Source organism: Suillus subaureus (genome assembly GCF_016647635.1).
Source record: "Suillus subaureus strain MN1 chromosome Unknown BJ212scaffold_32, whole genome shotgun sequence".
Lineage (NCBI taxonomy): Eukaryota > Fungi > Basidiomycota > Agaricomycetes > Boletales > Suillaceae > Suillus > Suillus subaureus.
The window spans coordinates 300,450-327,963 of NW_024538588.1; the positions used below are offsets into that span (position 1 = coordinate 300,450).

General features: G+C 43.7%; 7 protein-coding genes across 7 annotated transcripts; 4 read left to right on the forward strand and 3 right to left on the reverse strand.

Annotated features, from left to right (window-relative positions):
• Nucleotides 1-4,982: 4,982 nt before the first annotated feature.
• On the forward strand, nt 4,983-5,488 carry BJ212DRAFT_1200306 (uncharacterized protein; the record flags this gene model as incomplete). Its single annotated transcript, XM_041329061.1, has 2 exons — nt 4,983-5,297; nt 5,357-5,488. Coding segments are annotated over 2 exons (447 nt in total), but the record flags the coding sequence as incomplete, so codon positions are not given.
• Nucleotides 5,489-10,641: 5,153 nt separating this feature from the next.
• Nucleotides 10,642-10,850, forward strand: BJ212DRAFT_1212448 (uncharacterized protein; the record flags this gene model as incomplete). The annotated part of the gene is made up of 2 exons (XM_041329257.1): nt 10,642-10,680; nt 10,731-10,850. Coding segments are annotated over 2 exons (159 nt in total), but the record flags the coding sequence as incomplete, so codon positions are not given.
• Nucleotides 10,851-11,785: 935 nt separating this feature from the next.
• Nucleotides 11,786-12,133, forward strand: BJ212DRAFT_1484203 (uncharacterized protein; the record flags this gene model as incomplete). The annotated part of the gene is made up of 2 exons (XM_041340750.1): nt 11,786-11,896; nt 11,969-12,133. 2 exons carry the CDS (start codon nt 11,786-11,788, stop codon nt 12,131-12,133), a joined length of 276 nt encoding a protein of 91 aa, XP_041189520.1.
• Nucleotides 12,134-17,914: 5,781 nt separating this feature from the next.
• Nucleotides 17,915-18,265, reverse strand: BJ212DRAFT_1484204 (uncharacterized protein; the record flags this gene model as incomplete). Its single annotated transcript, XM_041340751.1, has 1 exon — nt 17,915-18,265. One exon carries the CDS (start codon nt 18,263-18,265, stop codon nt 17,915-17,917), a length of 351 nt encoding a protein of 116 aa, XP_041189521.1.
• A 3,479-nt stretch (nt 18,266-21,744) lies between these two features.
• On the reverse strand, nt 21,745-22,047 carry BJ212DRAFT_1302358 (uncharacterized protein; the record flags this gene model as incomplete). The annotated part of the gene is made up of 1 exon (XM_041333251.1): nt 21,745-22,047. One exon carries the CDS (start codon nt 22,045-22,047, stop codon nt 21,745-21,747), a length of 303 nt encoding a protein of 100 aa, XP_041189522.1.
• Nucleotides 22,048-23,946: 1,899 nt separating this feature from the next.
• Nucleotides 23,947-24,554, reverse strand: BJ212DRAFT_1302359 (uncharacterized protein; the record flags this gene model as incomplete). The annotated part of the gene is made up of 3 exons (XM_041333252.1): nt 23,947-24,258; nt 24,436-24,455; nt 24,509-24,554. 3 exons carry the CDS (start codon nt 24,552-24,554, stop codon nt 23,947-23,949), a joined length of 378 nt encoding a protein of 125 aa, XP_041189523.1.
• A 1,842-nt stretch (nt 24,555-26,396) lies between these two features.
• On the forward strand, nt 26,397-27,514 carry BJ212DRAFT_1205925 (uncharacterized protein; the record flags this gene model as incomplete). Its single annotated transcript, XM_041329157.1, has 5 exons — nt 26,397-26,442; nt 26,489-26,694; nt 26,766-27,129; nt 27,185-27,371; nt 27,418-27,514. Coding segments are annotated over 5 exons (900 nt in total), but the record flags the coding sequence as incomplete, so codon positions are not given.

Below are 27,514 nucleotides of genomic sequence, written 5' to 3' on the forward strand. Positions count from 1 at the left end.
TGGGTAGAACAGCTCCCCATGGCAGAATTCGTACACAACCACCAAAAACACAACTCTCGCAACGCATTGCCGTTCTTCCTAATGATGGGATACGAACCACGAGCTCTTCCACACATCCTTTCCGACTCCACAGTTCCCGCAGCAGCGGACAGACATTGCTCGCTCCAAAAGTCTAGAGAAGAAGCGCTCTCTTGCCACAACCTTGCAATGCAGCGTATGGCAGAAAGAACTCATGGACAAAAGTATCACCCCTGGAAGATTGGAGATAAGGTTTGGTTATCTGGGAAGAATCTGATCACACAGTTACCTTCACGGAAGCTCGCTCCCAAGCGATATGGCCCATTCTTAATCACCGCCGTCCTGTCCCCTATCACATTCACACTCTGACTACCGCCTCAGTGGAAAGTTCACCCCACGTTCCATGCTTCCGAACTATCGTCCTATCATGAAACAGAGGTCCACGGGCCGAACTTCCACGACCCACCCCCTGATGTCATCGATAATGAAGAAGAGTATGAAATCAATGCGATCTTATCGCACAAAGGAACGGGTAAACGGAGACGTTATCTCTTATCATGGAAGGGATACTCATCTGCCAGTAACGAGTGGGTTCCTGAAGAAAACCTCAGTAATGCCTCCAATATCCTTGCTGCCTATAAGAAGACCCATGGGTTGTGAAACTCCCAATAATGTCCCACATCGAACGACTATGTCTTTGCATTCTCCACATCGAAGAACTTACCGCTGCCATGAACACCATCGCTGAAGGAAACGCTCATCCCTTAACGCTCTTAGATTACCAGAACACCACCGCCACCAACCTTGCGCAACACGCATCCTCCCCCGTAGTTTCGCCGCCCACTTCCGACTCCACCTTAACCCTTACCGACGACTCCACCCTCACCGACTACTTCTCCATCATTGATCAAGTCGAAACCAGTGCTTTGTTCGGATCCACTATCACCTCCCAACAGTACGCTATTGAGATAGACTGTCTCCTCGGAGAAAGAGGAGCAATCTCTAGCGGCCTTATAATCAGAATCATTAGGGATGCCAGCCTTATTGACCGCACTGCCACCCTTCTTGATGATGAACATCATCAAACCATCTTTCGTCATCTTCACATACGCATTCGCAACACCGCAATCCGTCTCCTACCAGAAGAAACAAGAGACGCTATCAGAGAAGCCATCCATATCGTCACTGAGCGAATCACCCTCAACCCTGTCGCACAACCGCCTTCCCCCCACATCGCCATCCCCGTACCACCACCAGTCCCTGTCGCAACTACCATGGAGCATCAGGATAATAATATCCCTCCTATTGCCGTACTTAACGTACCGACTTCTCCTTCTCCTGACCCAATCATACACACCACACGACAACTCCCGCTCAAACGTAGATCCTCCCGCCTCGCTGCTAAACGAGCTGCTTCCATCTCCCCTGCTAAAGCACCACTGAAACGATCACGGTCACGGTCCCCCCCAAACCAGTCCTCATCCGTCACAGTCGTAAAGACATCGCCGGCCGATAACGTCGTATGTCGTAACTGCCACGTCGCCGGTCACCGTCACAAGAACTGCCCTGCATATTACTGCAGAGTTTGTAGGGAATATGCACCAGGTCATCTGTCGGTCTTTTGTAGAGACTTAAAAGGAGAAGCGGTTATTCCTTTGGTATGGACTGATGTCGGTTTTTACGATGTGCTTGCTCGCTGGGAGATTGAGCAAGACGCTATCGCTCACAGTGAGCAGATGGCGCAAACTACCATCACGGAAGAGCAAGACGATCTTCTTGATTCCAACTATGATGCAGACCCCATCTACTGGGCTAACCAAGATATGTGAAGTCGGTGACTTCATCGCTAAACGAGGGGTAATGTTACAATAGTGGGTGCCCCCTATCTCTTTTCTCGTACCTGTGTATTACGTCATGACCGCACCTGGCTGTGCCATCATTAGACCAACGTCTTTCTATATCTGTATTACAGCACAACCGCCGCATGCCATCAATAGCTGACTCATCCCTTATCTCTGACTTGGTCCCTTATCTCTGACTCATCTTGATGACAAATGCGTACCTACCCTAAAGTAGGCTACACCTATATAAACCAGGTCCTGTACTTAGATAGACTTCACTTTAATCTACTAGGTCTTACCTGCATTTATCCTTCGCTTAGGACCCCCAATCCTAAGTCGTCTGATATCAATATTCAAGCCAGAGACACTCTCTCTGACTTGTCTTAAGAACCTTACATTTGTGAGGACACGATCCGGCCTTAGGTGTACTCTTATCGAGTACCTATCGTCGCGCCTATCCTAGTCGACCTACGGTTCGCCGTAACAAACAGAGGTAGACTATCCTAAGGTAGAGTTAGAGGGACAGGAAGTGGACCAAAGTCTGGAGAGGGTAAGTGCCGGAAAGGCAAGACTCCAGCCTAGGGAAGCAATCCCTAGACTTGGGATGGAGACATAGGGGACAAATCTGAAGGTCTGGAATTCCAGCCTAGGGAATCCATCCCTAGGCCTTATGGAAAAGGACAAACTCAGATGGACTGAAGTCCAGAAGAAGATTGGGCAAGTAGAACAGGATCTAAGATGATATTCAGACTGAGGACTCTACTGTAGTTGTACAGGGGTTATATACTAGAGAATATCCAAGAGGATCAGTAAGCAACAGAGTAAGGCTATGTACAAGTATGTGGAAACACATTGGTAAGTAAGACAGAACATAAGTAAATGAACTCAGAGATGAAACTAGTACAAGGATCAATCAGCAAGACAGAAACAGAGATAACTGAGAACTAGAAAGGTGGAGATGCCTAAATGGGGATAGGTGCAGGATCTCAGACAGAGGGTGGGAATAGGTCTGGAGATGGTAACAGTTAATATCCAGAGGTCTGGAGATCTGGGGATCTGGAAGGCAGGGTGGAAACAGGACTGAGATATGTGAGGTGGTGGATGTAGTCCAGAATCCAAGAGAAGGTAAAGTCCAGATGTCTTGCTGGATGGAATGTGCATAGGGTGGACAGGATAGGGGTGTATGGATCAGGCTAGTAGTAAAGATCCGGAGGTCCAGAGCTCAGGGGTAATTCCATAGCAGATCTAATCCTGCTTAGATATGGAGCACACAGTTAAAGGGGATCTGGGAATGAGTCAGATATGGGGTCCAGAAGTAGGTCTGGAAAGTGTGGGAATATGATGGGATCTATGTCTGGCATATGGAATATGACAAGGGTGAAGGGAGTGCAAAAAAAATACCCTAGTCCATTTTTGTTGACAGGCATCAGCCATTTTGACTGCACCACTTGTGGTGGTGTGTGCTACATCAGCGGTGGCCTGTGTCCAAAAAGATTTGTTGAAATTGAGTCTATCACCCCCTTTTACTTAATGGGTAGTGATATAGTCAAGGAGGTGTGACTCATCAGCACTTGACCAGTGGCATCTTTTGGCTTCCTGGTCTGCTGATCCAGCACTTTTCTTCTCATCCATCACCTTCTTCTTTGCCATAGAGATATATAATGGTAATGAGATAATACCACTGGGTTGTGAATGAGTACCATGGCTGGACTTGGAAGTTTGAGTTTGGGTTCATGTTGCTGGCATGTTGGATATCATATAATCTCTTGATTATCAATTATCACACTGATGTCACACTGTACAAATCATGATAAAGCAAACTTTGATCAAGTTAAGTCAAGTTAAGTTGGCAAAATTTGCATATCCAAACAGACTCTTATGATTGAACTGCTCTAGGCCTATTTAATGCACATTCATTCATCAATCCATGCCATCCATAACCAACCTCAAGTTCAAGGTTGTTTTTTCACCCAAATTTTCCCTGCATCAAAGCACTGACCTTAACATGTATAGGAGTAGTATTGTGCAAGGCCTGGCTCAGCCCAAAAGCCAGGGCTTGGGCTCAGCTTACCAGGGCTCAGGCCTACTCAGATTGCAGGCTGGGCCCTCCTTGATGGCTCAGGCCCAGGCTGGGGCTTGTATCCATTTGTGGTGGAATGTTGGAAATTTCTAAAGGGGGCTTGGAAGGCTGCTATATTTGGACTGAATTATGATGCCTTCTAACTTCATTGCATCCAAGATTTAAGTTGGACTGAGTCTATTTGCAAAGGCACTGACTTGTTTTGGTGTCTCACAAGATGCTGTGCTCTGTTTCAACAGGCTGACAAAGTTCCAAGGGGCTTGGAAAACTATATAGTTTTATATTAATAATCAGCAATGTCTGTCCTATCAGGTGACTTGTATCAATATAATCAATCAGTTGCTGATTAGTTGCTCATATCACCCTTAGCTGCCACAGATATCACACCTACAATTGCCTTTTTCAATAACATCAATCAATCTCTTGTTCATTTTGCATTTTATTGGATAATGTCATCTGCACAAAGACACGCACATGTATGGTCAACATCTCAATTATCTGCCCAGGTTTGATGCAAGTTCTGTCAGGAATATTTTTCTCCTCATGGCATCAAGTCACATGAGGGGAGTTGTTCATGGAAGCAGGAGAAGAGATGGTGTGACAAGGAGTTTGCTGATGTAGTCAAGGCCCACAAGGAAGGTACACAGTCATTCCAATAAATTCATTTAGTTCATTGTTTATTGATTTCAAATATCACACATCAAATTTTATATTGATATATCATGACCAGAACATTTAAAGGATCAATGATGCCTCCAAAAGGGACTTAAAGTAGCTGCAACTACTATGGGACCTTCACAGCTGGTAGATGATCAGCATGTTGATTATGACATAGCACATGTTAAAGGTGCTGATGACAACACATTTGGTGATGTGAAGGATGATAGTGTTGATGATGTTATGAGCATTGGGGGGGATTCACATCTATGTATGTATATCACTCTTGCACATTTGTTTCTAAGCATGTTTTATTATTAGGATCAGGCTTGGACACAAGCATGTTGACAAGTAGCTCTGCAGCAGCTGCAGTCCCTATTGCTCCTGATATGTTCAAAACCAAATATCACCCAAACAGTGGACACACCCCAGCCATTGAGACCTTCTCCACCTTTGGACACTCTGTTGAGGCAGAGGCTAGTTCCATACCCATTGTCAATGATACACTGTGGCAGCCTTTCATGTGCTGTGCAGATTTCGAGTTCACAGAACTTGCACACCAAGCAGCACTCAATAAGGACCAGACCAACAAGATGCTGCAGTTGATATGGCAGATTGTTGAGGGACAAGCAAAGTTTACATTCAGATCTCACACTGAAGTGTTAAAAGCCTGGGATCAAGCAGCCACTCAGATGACACCTGTGAGATATTTTAAACCTCATTCTCTCTGTTACTGAGTATTTAGGCATAATTTGTACAGTTCAAGAAGCATATCATCTCTGTCCCTTACAAGAAAGAGGAATTTGAATTTGATGTACATACATGGCCACTGTGGGATTGGGCTATGGACTTGTTGCAAGATCCATTGTTGGTACTGCACTTTGTTTGGGATTGTCATATCCTGTATGCTGGACCTAGATCCCATAATATTCCCACGCCTTCTGAGCCTACATCTGGACCCCAGATCCAACTCATTCCCAGATCCCCTTCCACTGTGTGCTCCACATCTCAGCAGGATTAGCTCTGCTACAGATTTACCCCTGAGCTCCAGACCTCCAGATCTTCACTACTAGCCTGGTCTGTACACCTCTATCCTGTCCACCCTATGCACATTCCATCCAGCAAGACATCTGGACTATACCTCCTCTTGGATTCTGGACTACATCCACCACCTCACATATCTCAGTCCTGTTTCCACCCTGCCTTCTGGTATGACGATCATACTGGCACTAGGTGTTAAGGTTGTACTCAAAGGATAACTGGATCTGAAGGGCTTTGGCCTCAGCTCGTGCACTGTGCCCCTTACCTGAGTATTGTCCCTTATTTCAGGAAGGCAAGACTAGCGCATCCGGAAGGTCAGACGAGTAGCGCAACAGATCCAGATGACTTCTGGATGAGGGATAAGTATCGTAAGGCTAATCCAGATGAGTCCAGACTAGAAACTAACGGTAATGGACTGTCGGAGACAGAGGTGGATACATATAGACTATAGGAATCAATCCTAAGTCTTGGAGGGTGACGAGAGTAGAGGTACTCAAGTCCAGAGGACAGGAATGAGCAGAACTAAGATGATATTTGAACTGAGGTACTACAGAGAGTTACAGGAGGTTATATACTATAGGTATCTAACAGAATGATCAATCAGCAGAGTCCGAGGCTATGTACAAAGCATGTGGATAGTCTATTGGTAAGTGCACAGTTCTTCTCACCTTCAGAAAAGGAGATAAAGCATGGATCATTAAATCCATATATATCAACCCATCTGCTCTTACTCTGGTCCAGTCCTAGGAATCCACCCTCCCATGTCCTATCCATGTCCACCTATCTCTGCTGGTGCATTATTTTTCCCAAATGTCATTGCTAAACGAGCTGCAGGTCTTATTACATGACTACTCATGTTCCACAGTGCATGATGTTTTATTACCTATAGACTCATTGCACACTCGCTAGCTACAATTCTTGCCTATGCATTCCAGACATTCATGTGCTATGATATAAACGACCAAAGTACATATGATTGAGTAGTTCCCTTTCTCCCAGAATCAGCTCCATAGGAGAGTTATTCTTGCATTATTTTTGTAGACCTTGTGCTATCCATCTATTTTGCTCCTTCATGACAATCCTGTGCAATTTGACTGCTCTGAAGTCCATACCACTAGGATCTTACCCTTAAAGCTCTTGCAAGAATACCTGACCCACAACCAGTAGTTTAGCACTGTTCTTCACTTGCGCTATATCCCTTGCAACCGGCCACTCCATAGAGTGCAGTTGATTTTGTGTGCATTACATCTGCCACACCAGCATCTGACATCCAATTACGTTTGCATGTATCTTCTAATGGTTCATCTTACTCCTGTGATATTAACATCGGTTGATTTTTGCCTGCGCTCATGGTTGATTCTTTGGTATAGGAATTCAGAGGTATACATACAGCCCGTATTCAAGTTTCTTAGGCTGATATAGGTTATAACTCCTTCGCTCACTTACTTCCCTTGCACATAATTGAAGGAAGTGCTTCAATAGCAGTCCTCTCAGGCTGATCAATTAAACTCACACCTCTTAGGATAAGTAGTGCTAGTTGCTAACCACCTAGTACCATTTTCTTCTTCACACCAGATCCCCAGATCTCTGGACCTCCAGATATTAACTGTACTATCTCTGGACCTATTCCCACCCTCTGTCCGAGATCCTGTGCCTATCCCCATTTAGGCATCTCCACCTTTCTGGTTCTCAGTTATCTCTGTTTCTGTCTTGCTGATTGATCCTTGTATGAGTCTTCATCTCTGAGTTCATTTACTTATGTTCTGTCTTACTTACCAATGTGTTTCCACATGCTTGTACATAGCCTTACTCTGTTGCTTACTGATCCTCTTGGATATCCTCTAGTGTATAACCCCTGTACAACTCCTGTAGAGTCCTCAGTCTGAATATCATCTTAGATCTGTCCTCACCACCTTAGACTTGCCCAACCTTCTTCTGGACTTCAGTCCATCTGAGTTTGTCCTTTTCCATAAGGCCTAGGGATGGATTCCCTAGGCTGGAATTCCAGACCTTCAGATTTGTCCCCTATGTCTCTGTCCCAAGTCCAGGGATTGCTTCCCTAGGGTAGAGTCTTGCCTTTCTGGCACTTACCCTCTCTCCAGACTTTGGTCCACTTCCTGTCTCTCTGACTCTACCTAAAGGTAGTCTACTTCTGTTTGCTTCTACATCAGATGAAGTCCACTGTAGCCCCTATTCCTTCCAGACCTCCAGACATCCTGTCCTGTGCACCTCTGGGCATCCTGTCCTTTGGACATCCCGTTCTCCTAACCCTCAGACATCCTGTCCTCTGGACCTCTGGACCTTTAGTCCTCCTGTCCTCCATACTCTGGACCTCTGGACATCCTGTCCTCCTGTCCTTCGAACCTCCTATTCTTCCATCCTGTTTCCTGTAGAAGTATTACCTTGCAGTGGGAACTCTCCTGAGCACTTCCTGCATTCCTCCGGAACTCTCCCATGCTCCTCCAGACATTTCCTGCGCTCCTCCAGAAGTCCTCTAGCACTCCACCAGGGTAGCCAGCCTCCAGAAGTCCTCCGGACTTCATCAGACCATCATTGGACCTCATATGAAATGAAGGGCACATACTCAGGTAAGGGGCACAGTGTATGAGCTGAGGCCAAGCCCCTCTGAGTCAGTCTCTCTCTCCCTTGAGCATGGTTCTTGACAGGGATGTGCAGCATTTGTACAAGCCTGATGATGCTGATTTCACACAATTTATTCACAAGCCTTGGACCACAGATCACTGGTGGCGAATTCAAGTATGCATTGTTATTATGTGTTTGTTTTCTGTATCTTGCTAATCAATATGTCATATCTGTACTTGATCTATTATTGTAGTCATCATTGCTGAACAATGGTGTCCTATTTGCCTCCATTCTCTATGCTGACAAAACACATCTTACTTCATCTGGGTGTTAAGAACCATATTGCTCAAGGGGGAGAGAGACTGACTCAGAGGGGCTTGGCCTCAGCTCATATGCTGTGCCCCTTACCTGAGTATGTGCCCTTCATTTCGTATGAGGCCCAATGATGGTCCAACGAAATCTGGAGGACTTCTGGAGGCTGGCTACTCTGCTGGAGAGTGCTAGAGGACTTCTGGAGGAGCATGGGAAACATCCAGAGGAGCGTGGGAGAGTTCCGGAGGAATGCAGGAAGTGCTCAGGAGAGTTCCCACTGCAAGGTAATACTTCTACAGGAAACAGGATGGAAGGATAGGATGTTAAGGTCATACTCAAAGGGTAACTGGATCCAAAGGGCTTCAGCCTCAGCTCGTGCACTGTGCCCCTTACCCAAGTATTGCCCCTTATTTCAGGAAGGCAAGACTAGCGCATCCAGAAGGTCGGACAAGTAGTGTAGCAGATCCGGGTGACTTCCAGATGAGGGATAAGTATCGTATGGCTAATCCGGATGAGTCCAGACTAGAAACTAATGGTAGTGGACTGTTGGGGACAGAGGCGGATACAGATAGACTATAGGAATCAATCCTAAGTCTTGGAGGGTGACGAGAGTAGAGGTACTCAAGTCCAGAGGACAGGAATGAGCAGAACTAAGATGATATTTGAACTGAGGTACTACAGAAAGTTACAGGAGGTTATATACTATGAGTATCTAACGGAATGATCAATCAGCAGAGTCCGAGGCTATGTACGAAGCATGTGGATAGTCTATTGGTAAGTAGAAACAGATCACAAATCATGAAACAGAAATGAAACATAGGTAGTGGATAAGGGAGCAGGACGGATATACAGATAACTGAAATACCGGAGTTAGGGGGTTACTGAAAAGAGACAAGCGCTGGTTGTGGATTCAGATGAGTTGTGGACTGGACCGGACGAGTGGACAGATTGAATGATGAGATGTTGGAGGGGGATAAGATGTGGATAGCATTGGAGATAAGATGTGGATCTGAGATGAGATAAGGGTCGGATCTGAGATCCGGATATGCAGATATGACATAGGAGGTCTGAAGGTCTGGAGGACAGGAGGACAGGAGGATAGGATGTCTGAGGGTTAGGAGGATGGAATGTCTGAAGGACAGGATGCCTGGAGGTATGAGGGACAGGAGGTCCAGAGGTCTGGAAGGAATAGGGGCTACATCAGACAGAGTCCGATGTAGAAACAAACAGAGGTAGACTACCCTAAGGTAGAGTTGGAGAGACAGGGATTGGACCTAAGTCCGGAAAGAGGGTAAGTACCAGAAAGGCAAGACTCCAGTCTAGGGAAGCAATCCCTAGACTTGGGACAGAGACATAGGGGACAAATCCAAAGGTCCAGAATTCCGGCATAGGGAATCCTTCCCTAGGCCTTATGGAAAAGGATGAGACTCAGATGGACTGAAGTCCGGAAGATGATTGGCAAGTAGAACAGGATCTAAGATGAGAGAGCAAGAACTAAGATGATATTCAGACTGAGGACTCTACTGTAGTTGTACAGGGGTTATATACTAGAGGCTATCTGAGAGGATCAGTAAGCAAAGGAGTAAGGCTATGTATGAGCATGCGGAAACACATTGGTAAGTAAGATGGAAACATAAGTAAATGAACTCGGAGATGAAACTAGTACAAGGATCAATCAGCAAGACAGAAACAGAGATAACCAAGAACCGGAAAGGCGGAGATGCCTAAATGGGGATAGGCGCAGGATCTCAGATGGAGGGTGGGAATAGGTCCAGAGATAGTACAGTTAATATCCGGAGGTCCAGAGATCTGGGGATCCGGAAGGCAGGGCAGAAACAGGACTGAGATATGTGAGGTGGTGGATGTAGTCTGGAATCCAAGAGGAGGTAAAGTCCAGATGTCTTGCTGGATGGAATGTGCATAGGGTGGACAGGGTAGGGGATCCAGGAATGAGTTGGATATGGGGTCCGGAAATAGGTCCGGAAAGCGTGGGAATATGATGGGATCTATGTCTGGCATATGAGATATGACACTGGGCATGTGAAGGCATACCTGGTAATAGCTTGTTGCACAAATCTTCCTGTTCACATAAGAAACATTGATGAAATTGGAGGTGGTCATGTGGTCAGCTGGCTACCAATCATAGGTGTTCGAGTATCAATCATAGTAGGTACCCATAATAAGGTTTAATCCAACAGGCTCCTACAGATTCCAATGGAGATGGAAAGCTCAGCTACACAAATCTCAAACATGCCATCTGGCACAAGGTGTTCAAGAAGTTGTTAGAATCCATCATCCTATACTCCAAAACAGGTTTTGTGCACAAATGCTTTGATGTCACCATGTGATGGTTATACCCACTAATTCTACTTCTGTCCACAGATTATTGTTAAGGTTGCATGCTCAAGGGGGTCGGAACACAAGGGCTTGGCCTCAGCTTGTACGCTGTGCCCCTTTTCCAAGTATGTGCCCTTAATTTCCGGGGGCTAGAACAGTCATCCGGAGTTTCCAGGTTTTGACTAGGGCGGATAACAGATGTCCAGATCTGAAACGTGAGATAAATCCGATGGACGACCAGATATTACCTGGGCGAGCAGATAAGACTAATCCGGACGAAGTCCAGACTAGAAACTAACAGAGGATGGACTACCCTGAGGTAGAGTTGGAAATGTAATCTAGGATGCAATCCTAAGACACGGAATATGATAAGAGACTTATCTCAAGTCTGGAGGACACAGGAATGAGCAGGAACTAAGATGATATTCAAACTGGAGTATTTCCAAGAGTTACAAGAGGTTTATATACTGTAGGTATCATATAGGAATCAGTCAGCAAACATAAAGGCTATGTACGAAGCATATGCAGAGTCTATTAGTAAGTAAGACGGATCACAAATAATGAACACCAGAAATGAAATGTATGTAACAGATCAATAATCAAAAGGGAAACATGGTTAACCAGAGTCCAGAGACAGGGGTAGTCTAAATGGGGTTGGGCGCTGATATAGGGTTTGGATTCCGGAAGGGAGATAAAGATAGATCAGATCATTTGAGATCCGGATCTCGGATCCGGATATCCGGAGAAGCGGATTTAGGAATGAGAGTCTGGAATGGCATATGACAATTATGAAGAACAGTATGTATTCTTGAGGCTTGTATTACATCACAATATCTCACATTTTAATAGATGCATGATGACATTAATACATGGGCTATATTCAAATTGTCCCTGTCCTGTCTGTCATGTTCCCTCAATGAAACCTTCCAACCTCAGCACAGCATATCTTACTCAAACTGTTGAGGATGCAAAAACTTTTTTAGAGCTGTATTTGAGGGACCATGTTGCTGGAGAAGATGTGCTGAAGGTGAATGGTTTATGTCCTATTGCAGTTTGTGTTTAATTGTGTTCATGACCTAACTTAATCAACTACCATCAGAATGCACTCTGGGAAGTTGACAACTCTGATCCTCATGAGATGCTCTCATTCAATCCCTTACATGTCAATGACATTGGTAACTGGGGCAACCACCTTTTTGGGGAGCTCAAACCCCATGTGAAGACACTTGGTCATGAGGCTGAGGTGAAAATTGCTAAACAGTAATACATTTCATCATTACCTCATGCATTATATCTCTTATAGGACTCTGCAGATTTGATGCATTTCCACAATGGTGTGACTTGAACCATTTCAAGTCTGTCATGAAAATATCATTTAGTGATGGCAACAAACTTAGGGATATTGCTAAGGCACTCTATTTGCTGTTGTATATCAATAAACCTACTAACATTCTCTGGACTCTAGCAAACACTGTATGCAGCACAAAATATATTGAGGCACAGTGAAGATCCTGTTGGCTATGCACTGTTGCAGTGTATAGGTAGTTACCTGCAACTGACTATGTACATGGTGCTCAATGTCCATACCAAAGTGACACTTGCTGCTGGAGAAGCAGAGCTCCAAGTATTTGAAATATGCTTACATGTATCTATATGCCATTTTCCTTTGACTTTTAGTTGCATCTAACATATTTTCAGGCATATATTGATGTAACTCTCCATAGTACCTCAGTTCGAATATCATCTTAGTTCTACTCATTCCTGTCCTCCAGACTTGAGTATCTCTACTCTCATCACTCTCCAAGACTTAGGATTGATTCCTATAGTCTATCTGTATCCGCCTCTGTCTCCGACAGTCCATTACCATTAGTTTCTAGTCTGGACTTGTCCAGATTAGCCCTACAATACCTATCCCACATCTGGAAGTCATCCGGATCCACTATGCTACTCATCCGACCTTCCAGACGCATCAGTCTTGCCTTCCTGAAATAAGGGGCAATACTCGGGTAAGGGGCACAGTGCACAAGCTGAGGCCAAAGCCCTTCGGATCCAGTTATCCCTTGAGTACAACCTTAACAGGATCATGGGATGGAGTCATCGGAGTGAGACATAAGAAGTTAGTGGTAGTGGAAGTAGGTTGATAGCAATAGGAATAAGGTGGTGATATGATGGCATTTATTAAGGATTGTTTGTTATTTATATTGTTAACATTGTCATTTGCTACAGCCATAGAGTTCCCTTTGTGGTAGTTACATAATTGAATGAGGAATGATAATGACAAGACCATAGCTGAGCGCTGAACCACCATAATACTGTGACTGTACAGTCTGTTTTCACTTAATGTCACTATTTCACTGATTTGGAGAGGTCTCAAGAGAAAAGTGGTACACAACAAGATTCAAGACCTTGATACATATCCAACAAACTGTGGGCATTTGTACAACTGCTCGAAACACCTGTGTGGGGTAACCACTTCTCTACATATTTGTGCTGCTATGTGATATTTATTCAGATTGTGAATATTAAAAGTGCATTGTTCCATTATTAAAGAAGGGCAACATGAAAAGCCTGGATGCATGGCACCACAAGCAGATAGCCTTTGTGTAAACAGGGAGTCTCCCGCTCATTCGAGACCCATGCCATGATGGATGAAGGTGGACAGGAGAAAAGATAGACAAATGGATGAACGAACAAGCATGAGGACAAATAAACAAACATGAAAAAAAAAATGCAGACAAACAAATGGACACGAAAGAACAAAGTGAATGAACAAATGCAAAAGAACAATGCAAACAAACAAACAAACACAAAAGAACTTCCCATATGCAGATTCTGAACTCAACCTACATTAACTTGGTGGTAACAGTGCTATCAACATGGCTGCCAAGCCACCTCAGGAGAAATTTGGATCCCATAGAATGACTTGGAGGTTTGTGCAATGGCAGACCATGACTTAAGTCAAGGGACAACAGATGCTGTGTAGCATCTAGACCTTGTTGCAGGTGGGTTAGGCACCCAGTCAAAGATGGTCAAGCTTGACTCGTGTATTGTGTGTCAGATGTGTTCTGATATCATTTCCGCTTCGAACAAAATCAACAGAGTATTCATTGGAATTGGTTCAGGAACTAAGGTGCATGGTAGGAACATGACATGCATGATTTGATAGACCACTTTCGTTCACAGAGGTAGGCCTTGAAAATAGATGTCATGATGAGGTTCGAAATAACCAGGACTGCATTGAGTGATATCAAAGTCAGCACCTATGAATACAGTAGTAACTAATCCAACTGCATTGAAGCATGAATCTTACCAGTATCAAATCCAAATGCAGTATTATAGGGATTCATTGGTGGGACAGTCAGTGAGGGTATTGATGAGCGCCATGAGAGCAGTTCATACTTCCCATATATCACCCGCACCAGGTGATCTGTCCACAGTCTACATCATAGTTAGCACTGGACCTGCCATATCAGACCCAGCTGACACAACAAAGGTGAGTTGAAGAAGGCCACCCTCTTGTTAGTCTCTGTGTAACACTTCCTTGTTTTCAGTGCCAAATGTCAACTCCTCCATATCAGTGTTGCCGTCATCATCATTAGTACATGTGGGGAAGCTTGAGAAAACTAGAGACTTGATGCCACAGTTTTCCCATGCTAGAGGGATCAAACATGAAGCTTAGAAGCAGAGCTTTCCCACACCTCCCTATGGCTTAGTCATATTCTCATGCCCTGGCTCATAATACAGCAATTACATGAAAAGTCACAAACATTGAGACACTTTTTTGAGCCACTGTATATTGAGCAAATCACAATAAACAATCCATGCTAAGTCATAGTCAACAATGGGACAACCCATTTGTTTGTAGCACTGTTGGATATAATTGTTCAGGTTGGCAGGTATGAGGTCAAAGACAGGGTGGCTTGGATTGATGTAGACTCCTTGAACATGATCAATTGCATCTTGTACTACAGTGATCTGGTGATAACAAAAATGTGAAAAAAGCCTAGGATGACACACAATGACATACCTTGAATTGAGGTCCAGTGCCCCAAAATCTTCAGGCAAGTTGTAGATGAGATTGGGGACACCATGAGGAAGTACCTGACAGTGAGAATTGAATATTAGCTCATGCAGTAAGCTATGCTATTTTGTCACCTTATTTTGATCATGCCGCTTTGCTGTGTTGTTCATGCGGTCCCAGTATCCATTGAGTTCATGTTGTCACCAAGGAATGAAGATCTAATGGAATACCATTCTGAAGCAACAACAATTAACATTTAATATATCACTAGTATTAAGAATGGAAGATTCACACTTGGAGAGTGTTGCTACTATCATACCAACCTTCATTGACTCCTTGGTCCAGTATTGATTCAAAGCCAGGAGTGAAACATCTACATAATTGCGACCATGTAATCTCAGGCATTACATTCTTCTTTGTCCACATCCAATGATGCTGGAGTGTACCTTGCAATGCAGGGTCATGCCATTGTCATAGCATGGTATGGGCATTTGTGATACCATAATTCTTGGTGCCAGGATTGCTTTGCATCACCATAGGCATATCTAAAATGAAAATCCTGTGAATCATTGCGAGTAATATATGGAAACACTTATGACTGAGAGTCTGGATGGTATCTAAATAATCACTGAGGATGAGCTGTGGATTCCTGTTAAAATGCTAGACATGGATCCACATGATGCATCCTGAGAATGGCTTAATTCCAGTATGCAACGCAAGACTGAATCTTAACCATTTATCATGCTGATCTACAGCAAATAAGTTATTGACCCCTGCAGCCCAAAAATGTTTCCTTTTCAATTGTCATGCCTTCCACTCCTGCACAAGGTCTGGCTCATAGATTGCAAAATATGCTTGTATTGTAGTCCTGTGTAAATCCCAAATGAGTTGCAGGGCTGCCAAGTGACAAAAAAAAGAACATACCTGGCTACACTCATGCCTTTTTCATAAAATAGGAGGCTAATCATCTTCCTTGCTCTGGCATTGGGATAAATTTGGCAGAGGTCAAGCATCACTTCATGAATGGATTCAATGGTGTGCCCTTGCTGATAGTGTGTTGAGCACCCACCCAAGTCCATAATGTTCAGTGTTGAAATGTTTCCACAAACCATCCACAATCTGCTTGTCTGTTTGATTTGTCTTCCATAACTGAAGGATATGAGGTGCAACTCATCAAGCAGCACTAGGGTTGATTCTCAACAGCAAAATCTGAAACCAACAAAAAGATACACACAAGTTGGGTTGTACTGGTTGGGCATGCCTAGTATGAACCTGCTACTACTAGGAGAAACATGAAATACTTAAAGTATTTAGTCCCAGGGCTACCAAGGATAAAGTACAAAATTTACATGTCTGCAGCTAAGGCTGAGATTCCCATATTCAAAGTCAGGGGCACAATATTGAACAAGTTCTTACCTGACTCAGAAGAGTCATTGAACTAGGCCAAGTCTCACTGTCCTCTATCTCTGTTGCACTGTGGCTGCTCTGTTACCATGTTCAACTGAACACTTGTGTGTGGTGCTATGTTGAACAAGTTCTGCAGACTTGTAGTTTTGTATTTAATGGGCAATTCCCTGGCATCTAAGTTCCCCCACCTCCGCTCAACAAACAATGTCTGGGTATGAACTGGTATCTCAGTACACTGAAGATGCATTTGCTAAGGACAATCAATTATGTGAACATCCTGCCTGCGGTGCCAAGATTCACAGAGGTGATCCTTGTTTTTATGTGGGCACTATGGACCCTGGGAGACAAGGCCATTATGTCTGTGGTTCTTGTCATGGATGGTACTGAGGGAAGCTAGCCACATCAGTGAGACCTACAACTAACAGTGAGTTATCTACTGCTCATACAAGTTCAGCACTGATGTTTGGTGTCTTGCAGGGCATATAATGTTGAACTGTGAATTGCCAGATCCACATGTTATCCAACAATCTGTCAATGCTGCACAACAAAAGTATAAGTCAACTCATGGCACTTTACATTGTCTGGGTCTGACAGTCATTTAGCAACACTTAACCCACCACCTGTTGTGGCCATGGCACGCCCTACTATAGGTCCCAATGTCTCTGGTTACTCTTTGCACCATGCTCATTAGTCTGAACATGAGCGCTGGGCTAAGCTTTCATATGCTGTACCACCAGCACAGACCATTGCTCTGGAAATCTCAGCTGTTCATGAGGGTGGGGTCAGGTAGTCATGGCATTACCATTGGGGTACATGTTTTATCTGGAGAAATTTGGTTTAGTTATTGACAATATATCTCTAGAATATTTGCAAGGGCATAAAAGATATCAATGCTTGTATTGATGCACCTGGGCTTATAACAATCACACTCAATACCATCACATTGACCAAAGACTGGTTGGTTAATAAACACAAACTGGAGAGACAATGGTCTCTTATATGAATATGTTGACCAAGACGTATGTTGGTTAATCTTCAATAAGCTAGTGAAAAATTCATTTCTCTTCTATTTTATCCCCTCCTCTACAAACAACTCATCTTACAAAAAATTTATGTTCTCATAGAGAAATAAAGTGTTTTGTATTCATTTCTCTATGAGAACATCAAATTTTTTATAAGATAGGACATTCATAGAGGAGGGGGTAAAATAAGATGGAAATGAAGTTTTCCCTATGAGACCACAATATTTCAGAAGATGAGTTGTTTGTAGGAGAAAGGGTAAAATAGGAGGGTCATGAATTTGTTTGTATTAGGCCACCTTTTTGTTAGATGAGTCAGTCATAGAGAGATAGACTGTTGACATACATTTTGTTAATATAGATACATGTATATTATACCAGAAGAATATATGCTGCTCTCATTGTATGTAGAGTCACATGCAGCACAATACTAAATGTTCTAGGCTATTTGTTATGTGAAGAAAGACTAAGATGAAAAGAAATCATGAAGAAAATATGCCCAAGTGCCCAAAAGATGAATATTGATGGCAGGTGTACACATTGTAAAGTAAAGATTACAAGTGAGTGTTGTCAAACATTTCAACAATTTTATCTCTCATCAATGCAAGCATTTCCTGTGCTCTATACCATCTTGAACACCTTGGCTAATGAATACATCAATGTCCTTCTTGTGGTGATCAGTGTCTGCGTCTAGCTGCTCAACATTGTTGTTGAGGACATTAAGCATTACTTGCTGAAATTGCACCTCTTCTTCCAATGCATCAATGCACTCACATTGCCTTTTGAGCTCCTCATCATGCTTTCTCCACAACTCTTCAACCTCTTGAAGATGCTTCATGTGCATCTCCTCAAGCTCCTCTCTATCTTGGAACTGATTGGCATCCAAATATTCAACATCATACTCAACTCTTTTCAATGTCTTGAGAAGCATGTAGGTATGCTCCCTCATGAGGCATTCTTGTGTTGATAAAGGAAGGCAGTTGCATTGGTTCTCCTTTATATCTGTAGTGCAGTTAGTATCAGATACATATTCAAGAACAATCCAAACATACATTTGTTGTCCCTTCAGCTAAATTTAAATCAAGGCATATTCATTTGTGGGCATAAGATCTGCATCCACATCAGGTTTTGATCCAGAAAAGCACATAGTTAATACAGTTATGAAGCTGAATTCAACACTTTACTGACTATGGATAATGTTTGAATTTGGAAGCAGAGGAATGAATGAACAAAACATTCAGAATTTGCCCCAAACATATATTAGGTAATCATAACCACTATCTCTACATACCATGCTGCATCGCCCACACTTAGCTGATGTGTCATATGCCATTCTAGACTCCTAACTCTAAATCCGCTTCTCTGGATATCCAGATCCAAGATCTGGATCTCTAATGATCTGATCTATCTTCATCTCCCTTCCAGAATCCAAACCTTATATCAGCACCCAACCCTATTTAGACTTCCCCTGTCTCTGGACTCCAGTTAACTATGTTTCCCTTCTGATTACTGATCAGTTACATACATTTCATTTCTGGTATTCATTATTAGTGATCTGTCCTACTTACTAATAGACTTTGCATATGCTTCGTACATAGCCTTTGTGTTTGCTTACTGATTCCTATATGATACCTACAGTATATGAACCTCCTGTAACTCTTAGAAATACTTCAGTTTGAATATCATCTTAGTTCCTGCTCATTCCTGGGTCCTCTGGACTTGAGTTAGTTCTCTCATCATCATATCATCCGAGTCTTAGGATTGTATCCTAGACTATATCTCTGGCTCTACCTTAGGGTAGTCTATCCTCTGTTAGTTTCTAGTCTGGACTTCATCTGGATTAGCCTTATCTGCTTGTCCAATCAACATCCAGATGTCTGCCAGATTTATCTCATGTTTCATACCTGGATGTCTATTGTCTACCCTAGTCAAAACCTGGAAACTCCAGATGACTGTTCAGCCCCCAGAAATTAAGGGCACATACTCAGGAAAGGGGCACAGCATACAAGCTGAGGCCAAACCCTGTGATTTAACCCCCCTTGAGCACATGACCTTAACAGGATCCTCTAATTCCATGCACTCCTCTATTACATCCATCACCTCAAGCTTGTGCACCTGAGCTAGCTCAATGATCCTATGCATGGTAATTGAGATATGCTCCCTGATGGCCTCATGCTCCATCTGCTTCTTTTGTTGTTCAGTTTCATCTTATTCACCAATGTCACCACTGAATGTAATCATGCTATAGAGGGATCCTTTCCAATATCTCTCCATACTCATCACAAGTGCAATGATGTCATGCAGGTGCTTTCTGACATGCATTTTCACTGGTGTGTAGAGCTCATGTTTATTGTCAAAATACACAAGATTGGCAGTAGGTTGATAGTCAATAGTAGGTTTCATAGACTGATAACTTCATGCTTTAGACCCTAACCCTACAATATGGTTATGAAAATGGTTTAGGGTGTTTGGTTGGTTAGTTGGTTAATTTAATTATTATTAATAATGATATCCCAAGATGGCCTCTTACAGATGTACTTCCAAAATGGATCAATATTAACTGCAATAGAGAGTGACTCCTGTTAAGGTCATACTCAAAGGCTAACAGATCCTAAGGGCTTCAGCCTCAGCTCATGTGCTGTGCCTCTTACCCAAGTAATGCCCCTTATTTCAAAAGGGCAAGATTAATGTGTCCGGAGGGTCAGACAGGTAGCATAGTGAATCTGGATGACTTCTGGATGGGGGATAAGTATTGTAGGGCTAATCCAGACAAGTCCAGACTAGAAACTAACGGTATTGGACTGTTGTAGACAGAGGCAGATATGGATAGACTATAGGAATCAATCCTAAGTCTCAGAGAGTGACAAGAGTAGTGGTACTCAGGTCCAGAGGACAGGAATGAGCAGAACTAAGTTAATATTTGAACTGAAGTGTTACAGAGATTTACAGGAGGTTATATACTATAGGTATCTAACAGAATGATCAATCAGCAGGGTCTGAGGCTATGTACAAAGCATATGGATAGTCTATTGGTAAGTAGAAACAGATCACAAATCATGAAACGGAAGTCAAACATAGGTAATGGGTCAGGGAGCAGGACAGATATACAGATAGCCAATATACTGGAGTTAGGGGATTACCAAAAGGAGACAAGCACTGGTTGTGGATTTGGATGAATTGTGGACTGGACTGGATGAGTGGACAGGATGGATGATGAGATGTTGGAGGGAGATAAGATGTGGATAGGATTGAAGATAAGATGTGGATTGGATCTGAGATGAGATAAGGATTGGATCTGAGATCCAGATATGCAGATATGACAGGTAATATCTCTATGGGAAACAGGATGGAAGGATAGGAGGTCTGGAGGACAGGAGGACTGGAGGACTGGATGTCCAGAGGTCTGGAAGGAATAGGGGCTACATCAGGTGAAGTCTGATATAGAAACAAACAGAGGTAGACTACCCTAAGGTAGAGTGGGAGAGACAGGAATTGGACCTAAGTCCAGAGAGAGGGTAAGTGCTAGAAAGGCAAGACTCTGGCCTAGGGAATCAATCCCTAGGCCTGATGGATAGGACAGAACTTAGGTGGACCAAAGTCCGGATAGAACAGGAACTAAGATGATATTCTAACTAAGGACTCTACTGGAGTTGTACAGGGGTCATATACTAGAGGATATCCAAGAGGATCAGTAAGCAAAGGAGTAAGGCTATGTATAAGCATGTGGAAACACATTAGTAAGTGAGACAGAACATAAGTAAATGAACTTGGAGATAAAACTAGTACAAGGATCAATCAGCAAGACAGAAACAGAGATAACTGAGAACTGGAAAGGTGGAGATGCCTTAATGGGGATAGGTGCAGGATCTCAGCTGGAGGGTGGGAATAGGTCCAGAGATAGTAACAGTTAATATCTGGAGGTCTAGAGATCTGGAGATCTGGAAGGCAAGGCAGAAACAGGACTGAGATGTGTGAGGTGGTGGATGTAGTCTGGAATCTAAGAGGAGGTAAAGTCCAGATGTCTTGCTGGACAGAATGTGCATAGGGTGGACAGGATAAGGGTAGTGAACATCCAGAGGTCTGGAGCTCAGGGGTAATTCCATAGCAGAGCTAATCCTGCTTAGATATGGAGCACATGGTGGAAGGGGATCTGGGAATGAGTTGGAGGTGGGGTCCAGAAATAGGCCTGGAAGGTGTGTGAATATTATGGGATCTAGGTCTGGCATACAGGATATGATAGATCCACTTCTTTAGCATCAGAGTCATTGCAAGCTTGACTCTGAGCACAGGAGTAATGAGTTCATTGCACATGTTTGCCTTGAGCTGATTATGCAGTTGCTCATCTGACAGGTGAGCAGTATTGCCATATAGCAATGTGTTGAGATTCTGTAGTTCCAAGGCCCATTTGTAGAAGCTACAAGTACCCTGTTACAAGCCAAAAACCTTCTTGGAGTCCCAGTGGGTCTCTAGCCATGCACTCTTCAGTGCAGTCATACATATAGTCCCTGCATCTAAGGTTGCCCTTTGAGTCAAGTACCAGGTGTGCAGGTGTGGGTCCATCATGCCAAACACTATTGTTTTCACCTGGTTCTTTTCTTCTGTTTCTTTGTGCATGAAGTAGGTCAAGCATGTGTTGTCCCAATTGCAGGCAGCTTCAGGGGTCAGTTCTCCCACTAGAAGCTTTGGCAGCTTATTAGGGGCAGACTGTTCTACTACTGTGTACTTGGTCATAGTTCAAGATGGATAGTGGATTATATGCAGAGTATCTGTTTCAGAGTCTGATGAAGAATTATAACATGTGTCATATTCCACAATCTGGAACCACATTCCATAATATTCCCATGCCTTCCAAACCTATGTCTGGACCCCATATCTGACTCATTCCCAGATCCCCTTCTGCTGTGTACCCCACACCTCAGTAGGATCAACTCTGCTCTGGATTTACCCCTGAGCTCCAGACCTCCAGATCCTCACTGCTAGCCTGATTCATACCACCCTATTCCATCCACCCTATGCACACTCCATCTAGCAAGACATCCAGACTTCACCTTGTCTTGGATTCCGGACTATATCCACCTCCTCATATCCCAGTCCTGTATCTACCTCATCTTCTGGATCCTCAGATCTCCGGATGTATTCCCACCCTCTGTCCGATATCCTGCACCTATCCCCATTTAGACATCTCTGCCTTTCCAGCTTTCAGTTACCTCTTGTTCTGTCTTGCTTATTGATCCTTGTATGAGTCTTCATCTCTGAGTTCATTTACTTATGTTCTGTCTTACTTACTAATGTATTTCCACATGCTCATACATAGCCTTGCTCCTTGGCTTACTGATCCCCTCAGATATTGTCCAGTATATAACCCCTGTAGATACTCCTGTAGTTTCCTCAGGTTGAATATTATCTTAGATTTTGCTCTACTCACCCAGTCCTCTCTTGGACTTTGGTCCACCTAAGTCTGTCCTATCAATCAGGCCTAGGGATTGATTCCCTAGGCTGGAGCTTTGCCTTTCTAGCACTTACCCTCTTTCTGGACTTAGGTCCAATCCCTGTCTCTCCGACTCTACCTTAGGGTAGTCTACCTCTGTTTGTTTCTACATCAGACAGAGTCTGATGTAGCCCCTATTCCTTCCAGACCTCCAGGTGTCCTGTCCTTTGGATATCCCACCCTCTGTACCTTTAGACATCCTGTTCTCCTAACCCTTGGATGTCCTATCCTCCTGCCCTCCATACTTTCAGACATCCTGTCCTCCTAACCCTCAGACATCCTATCCTCCTGCCCTCTGTACCTTCGGACATCCTGTTCTTCTGTCCTCCAATATCCTGTCCTTTGTACCTCTGGACATCCTGTCCTTCTGTCCTCTGTCCTCCTGTCCTCCTGTCCTCCAGACCTTTGGACCTCCTATCCTTCCATCCTGTTTCCTGTAGAAGTATTACTTTGCAGTGGGAACTCTCCTGAGCACTTCCTGCATTCCTCTGGAACTCTCCTGTGCTCCTCCAGAAGTCCTCCAGACTTCGTTAGACCATCATTAGACTTCCTCTGAAATGAAGGGCACATACTTGGATAAGGGGCACAGCATGCAAGCTGAGGCCAAGCCCCTCTGAGTCAGTCTCTCTCTCCCTTGAGTAAAATGGTTCTTAATAGCATGGTTTAACACTGGTATTGGGAACTGGTGAGGTGCTGTTTGAGGTCAGTGAAGGTAGTGAGGGTAGTTCAAGAGATACAGATGGCAGTTGGTGTCTCACACATGAACATGTGATCAGAGACTGTTTGACAGTTGGGTTCCTTCATTTAGAAGGCAGTTTGATTGTTTGGAAAGTAGGCAGGTAGCCCAGTGGTTTGAGAATTTATTCTAGTGAAGTACATAAGTTTTTAAAAAAAGTGGAAACTCACCAGGGTAATGGCAGAAAACACTAGACAAATCAGGTGATGATTAACAGGACAAAACCATGGATTTCCAAGCATGCTACAAAAGGGATAGATGATGGTAGGTAAAAGACCTGAGTCTGTACGAAAATGACATTGAGTGGTGATATAAAGGAGCAGTCATGTGATGTAGTAATGTTGTAAGCAACTAGCTTACTAATCTATATGCTACCATACAAATCATGGGTAAAGTTTCAAATTGACTAGGTGTTGCCCACTCCCACTACATGGCTCTGATGCCCATCCTCATTGGGAGTGAGCTGCCAGAGGACAGTGACACAGTCTCCACTGATCTCTGTCATCTTGAAGATGTCAACATAGCTGGCTTGGGTGAGTGTGCCAATGCAGGTGAAAGGTGTGACATTGATGACATGAGCTACATGGTGGGGGTCAAATTTGGAAAGGATTTTGAGAATGGTGATGTTGAAGTGATTAAGGTAGTGTAGGACAAGGTCACCAATGGATAAGCCTATGATGATGACTCTGATGCCTGAATCAGCAATTTCTTTGAAGATCTGTTCATTGAGTGATGGCTAGTAGATGTAGCAGGTAATGGGATGGAGAACATGCCCTTTCAAGTTGTTGTTCCTTGCTGCATGTGAAACTGAGCATTTCATCTGTGTTTTTGAGGATGGTGCCTTTTGTTTTGGTTTGGGTAATGTCAGTACACATGAAGGCAGCTACTTTCACACCTGGAACTTTTTTGATGATACTTTGGAGGGGATGTGAGTGTGAGTGCTGTATCAAGGATTTGAGTAGAATTACCATCCAGTTCACAACCAAATAGTACAGCTTCTGCTACAAATGACATCAATATATTCTTGTAACTGTATTGTTATGATGCAATAGCAAGTTTGAGGGCTATAATAAGGGATTCTGTTAAGGTCACGTGCTCAAGGGGGGTTGAATCACAAGGGCTTGGCCTCAGCTTGTACACTGTGCCCCTTTCCTGAGTATGTGCCCTTAATTTCTGGGGGCTAAACAGTTGTCTGAAGTTTCTGGGTTTTGACTAGGGTGGACAATGGACATCCAGGTAGGAAACATGAGATAAATCTGGTGTTAAGAACTATGCTCAAAGGAGAGAGAGACTGACTCAGAGAGGCTTGGCCTCAGCTTGTACACTGTGCCCCTTACCCAAGTATGTGCCTTTCATTTCAGAGGAAGTCTGATGATGGTCCAACAAAGTCCAGAGGACTTCTGGAGGAGTGTGGGAGAGTTCCAGAGGAATGCAGGAAGTGCTCAGGAAAGTTCCTACTACAAGGTAATACTTCTACAGGAAACAGGATGTAAAGATAGGAGGTCCAGAAGTATGGAGGACAGGAGGACTGAAGGTCCAGAGGTCCAGAGGTCCAGAAATATGGAGGACAGGAGGACTGAAGGTCCAGAGGTCTGGAGGACAGGATGTCTGAGAGTTAGGAGGACAGGACATCTGAAGGACAGGATGTCTGAGAGTTAGGAGGACAGGACATCTGAAGGACAGGATACCTGGAGGTGCACAGGACAGAATGTCTGGAGGTCTGGAAGGAATAGGGGCTACATCAGACTTCGTCCAATGTAGAAGCAAACAGAGGTAGACTACCCTTAGGTAGAGTCAGAGAGACAGGAAGTGGACCAAAGTCCAGAAAGAGAGTAAGTGCCAGAAAGACAAGACTCCAGCCTAGGGAAGCAATCCCTAGACTTGGGACAGAGACATAGGGGACAAATCTGAAGGTCCAGAATTCCGGCCTAGGGAATCCATCCCTAGGCCTTATGGAAAAGGACAAACTCAGATGGACTGAAGTCTGGAAGAAGATTGGGCAAGTCTAAGGTGATATTTAGACTGAGGACTCCACAGGAATTGTACAGGGGTTATATACTAGAGGATATCTGAGAGGATCAGTAAGCAACAGAGTAAGGCTATGTACAAACATGTGGAAACACATTAGTAAGCAAGATGAAACATAAGTAAATGAACTCAGAGATGAAACTAGTACAAGGATCAATCAGCAAGACAGAAACAGAGATAACTGAGAACCAAGATCTGGGGATCTGGAAGGCAGGATGGAAACAGGACTGAGATATGTGAGGTGGTGGATGTAGTACGGAATCTGAGAGGAGGTAAAGTCCAGATGTCTTGCTGGACGGAATGTGCATAGGGTGGACAGGATAGGGGATCCAGGAATGAGTCAGATATGGGGTCTGGAAATAGGTCTGGAAAGCGTGGGAATATGATGGGATCTATGTCTGGCATACAGGATATGACACTCACATGAATCACAGAAATGATATTGGCTGACTGAAATGTGGTTAAAAATATGATGTCAGACATTGGGGTCAATGCTGATACAACACCATACATGGCACCCCCAGGTGAAGAAGGACTGGACCTCAGTTATGAGGGTGGAGAATTCAAGGCCTTTGATGGCCTATCAGAGCAAGTTATGTCACTATCTGGTTGGTATGTACCCACAACCTTCACCTTTGAATCTGACTCATAGTAAGTTAATTCAGTCGTTATGTAGACCTGTGCACTCGTCATGATTGTATTGAGGTTCAGACTGGGCACTGGAACACTCAACTCAGCCGCCTGGTTGATGTGTATCTAGACTATCGGGATTGCAACCAGGGTGATGGCATGCCAAGCATCCCTGACAGTTTCATAATTCCTGATGTAAACCATTGCATGTCACTTGCTGATATTGAACTTGTTGATCTGTTTGGTGCGTGCTTACTTTGTTTACTTTGCTTTGGTGATAATATCTGCAGGTCGCTGGAGAACACCATTGCAATCACAACCATCCCACATATATCCAAATGAAACACTAATTTTCTATGGCTATCTCAGTTGTTCCCCACTGTATCCGATGGTCACTATCTCATTGCACACACTCACTGCATACCACCAATTGCATCGGACATGTCCTTGGTTTAGCATCCAAGCACAATGTAAAACATTGTGCCATCTACACAATGTAAAACATTGTGCCATCTACACAATGTGCACCTTGAAATATTTTATTGTTGTCCATCTGACTGTTCATAGATTCCTTATCACGCTTATCTCAACACTCAATTCTCTGCAGCATATGATGTGTATCTCGAGATACTACATCACGTGAAGACTCGCCTCAATGATGCTCTTGGCCAAAATACTCCCAACTGGTGGCTTCTCAATTCATGTCTGTGTTGTGTCTACAAACTTGAAGGCGAGCCTCCCCTTCCTTTTGATTGGCTGGTGACTGTAGATGGAAATAACAGCCTCAAACATTGGGCGTCATCGACATATGGCCTGCAACCACAAGAGGATTCACAGCAGCCTTGTTCAGATTATTGGGTTGACCAGGTGGCTGTCAACAAATTCCAGAATGAAGTTCGAACACACATGATACGTCAATCTATCTTTGTATGTACAAGCACTGAAATGAGATTCATAGCCTGCAACTTCAAGTCATCACTGACAAGATGACTGGGAAGATGTTGGGTCTGAAACGCAAGGATCAGAATTCAGATGCACTGAGAGATGGCAAAATGCGGGCCCTGAGCAACATAAAAAAATGTTTGCTGTTTTTGATGAGTCAGGGATTTTCATTGCAGCATGTTGGCACCATTTTGTGCTTCTTGCCTGTGATATGGTTCGAAGCGGAGAACTGTTAGTGCATTATTTTTTCACCATGTACAAAATTCACAAAACTCAGGGCAAAATACCCATTGGCTCTTCTTGATCATTTGATGTCCATCTTAGGTGAAAATGGAGGTTGTGCTTATGATATTGGGTGTGCTTTTGCCAAGACT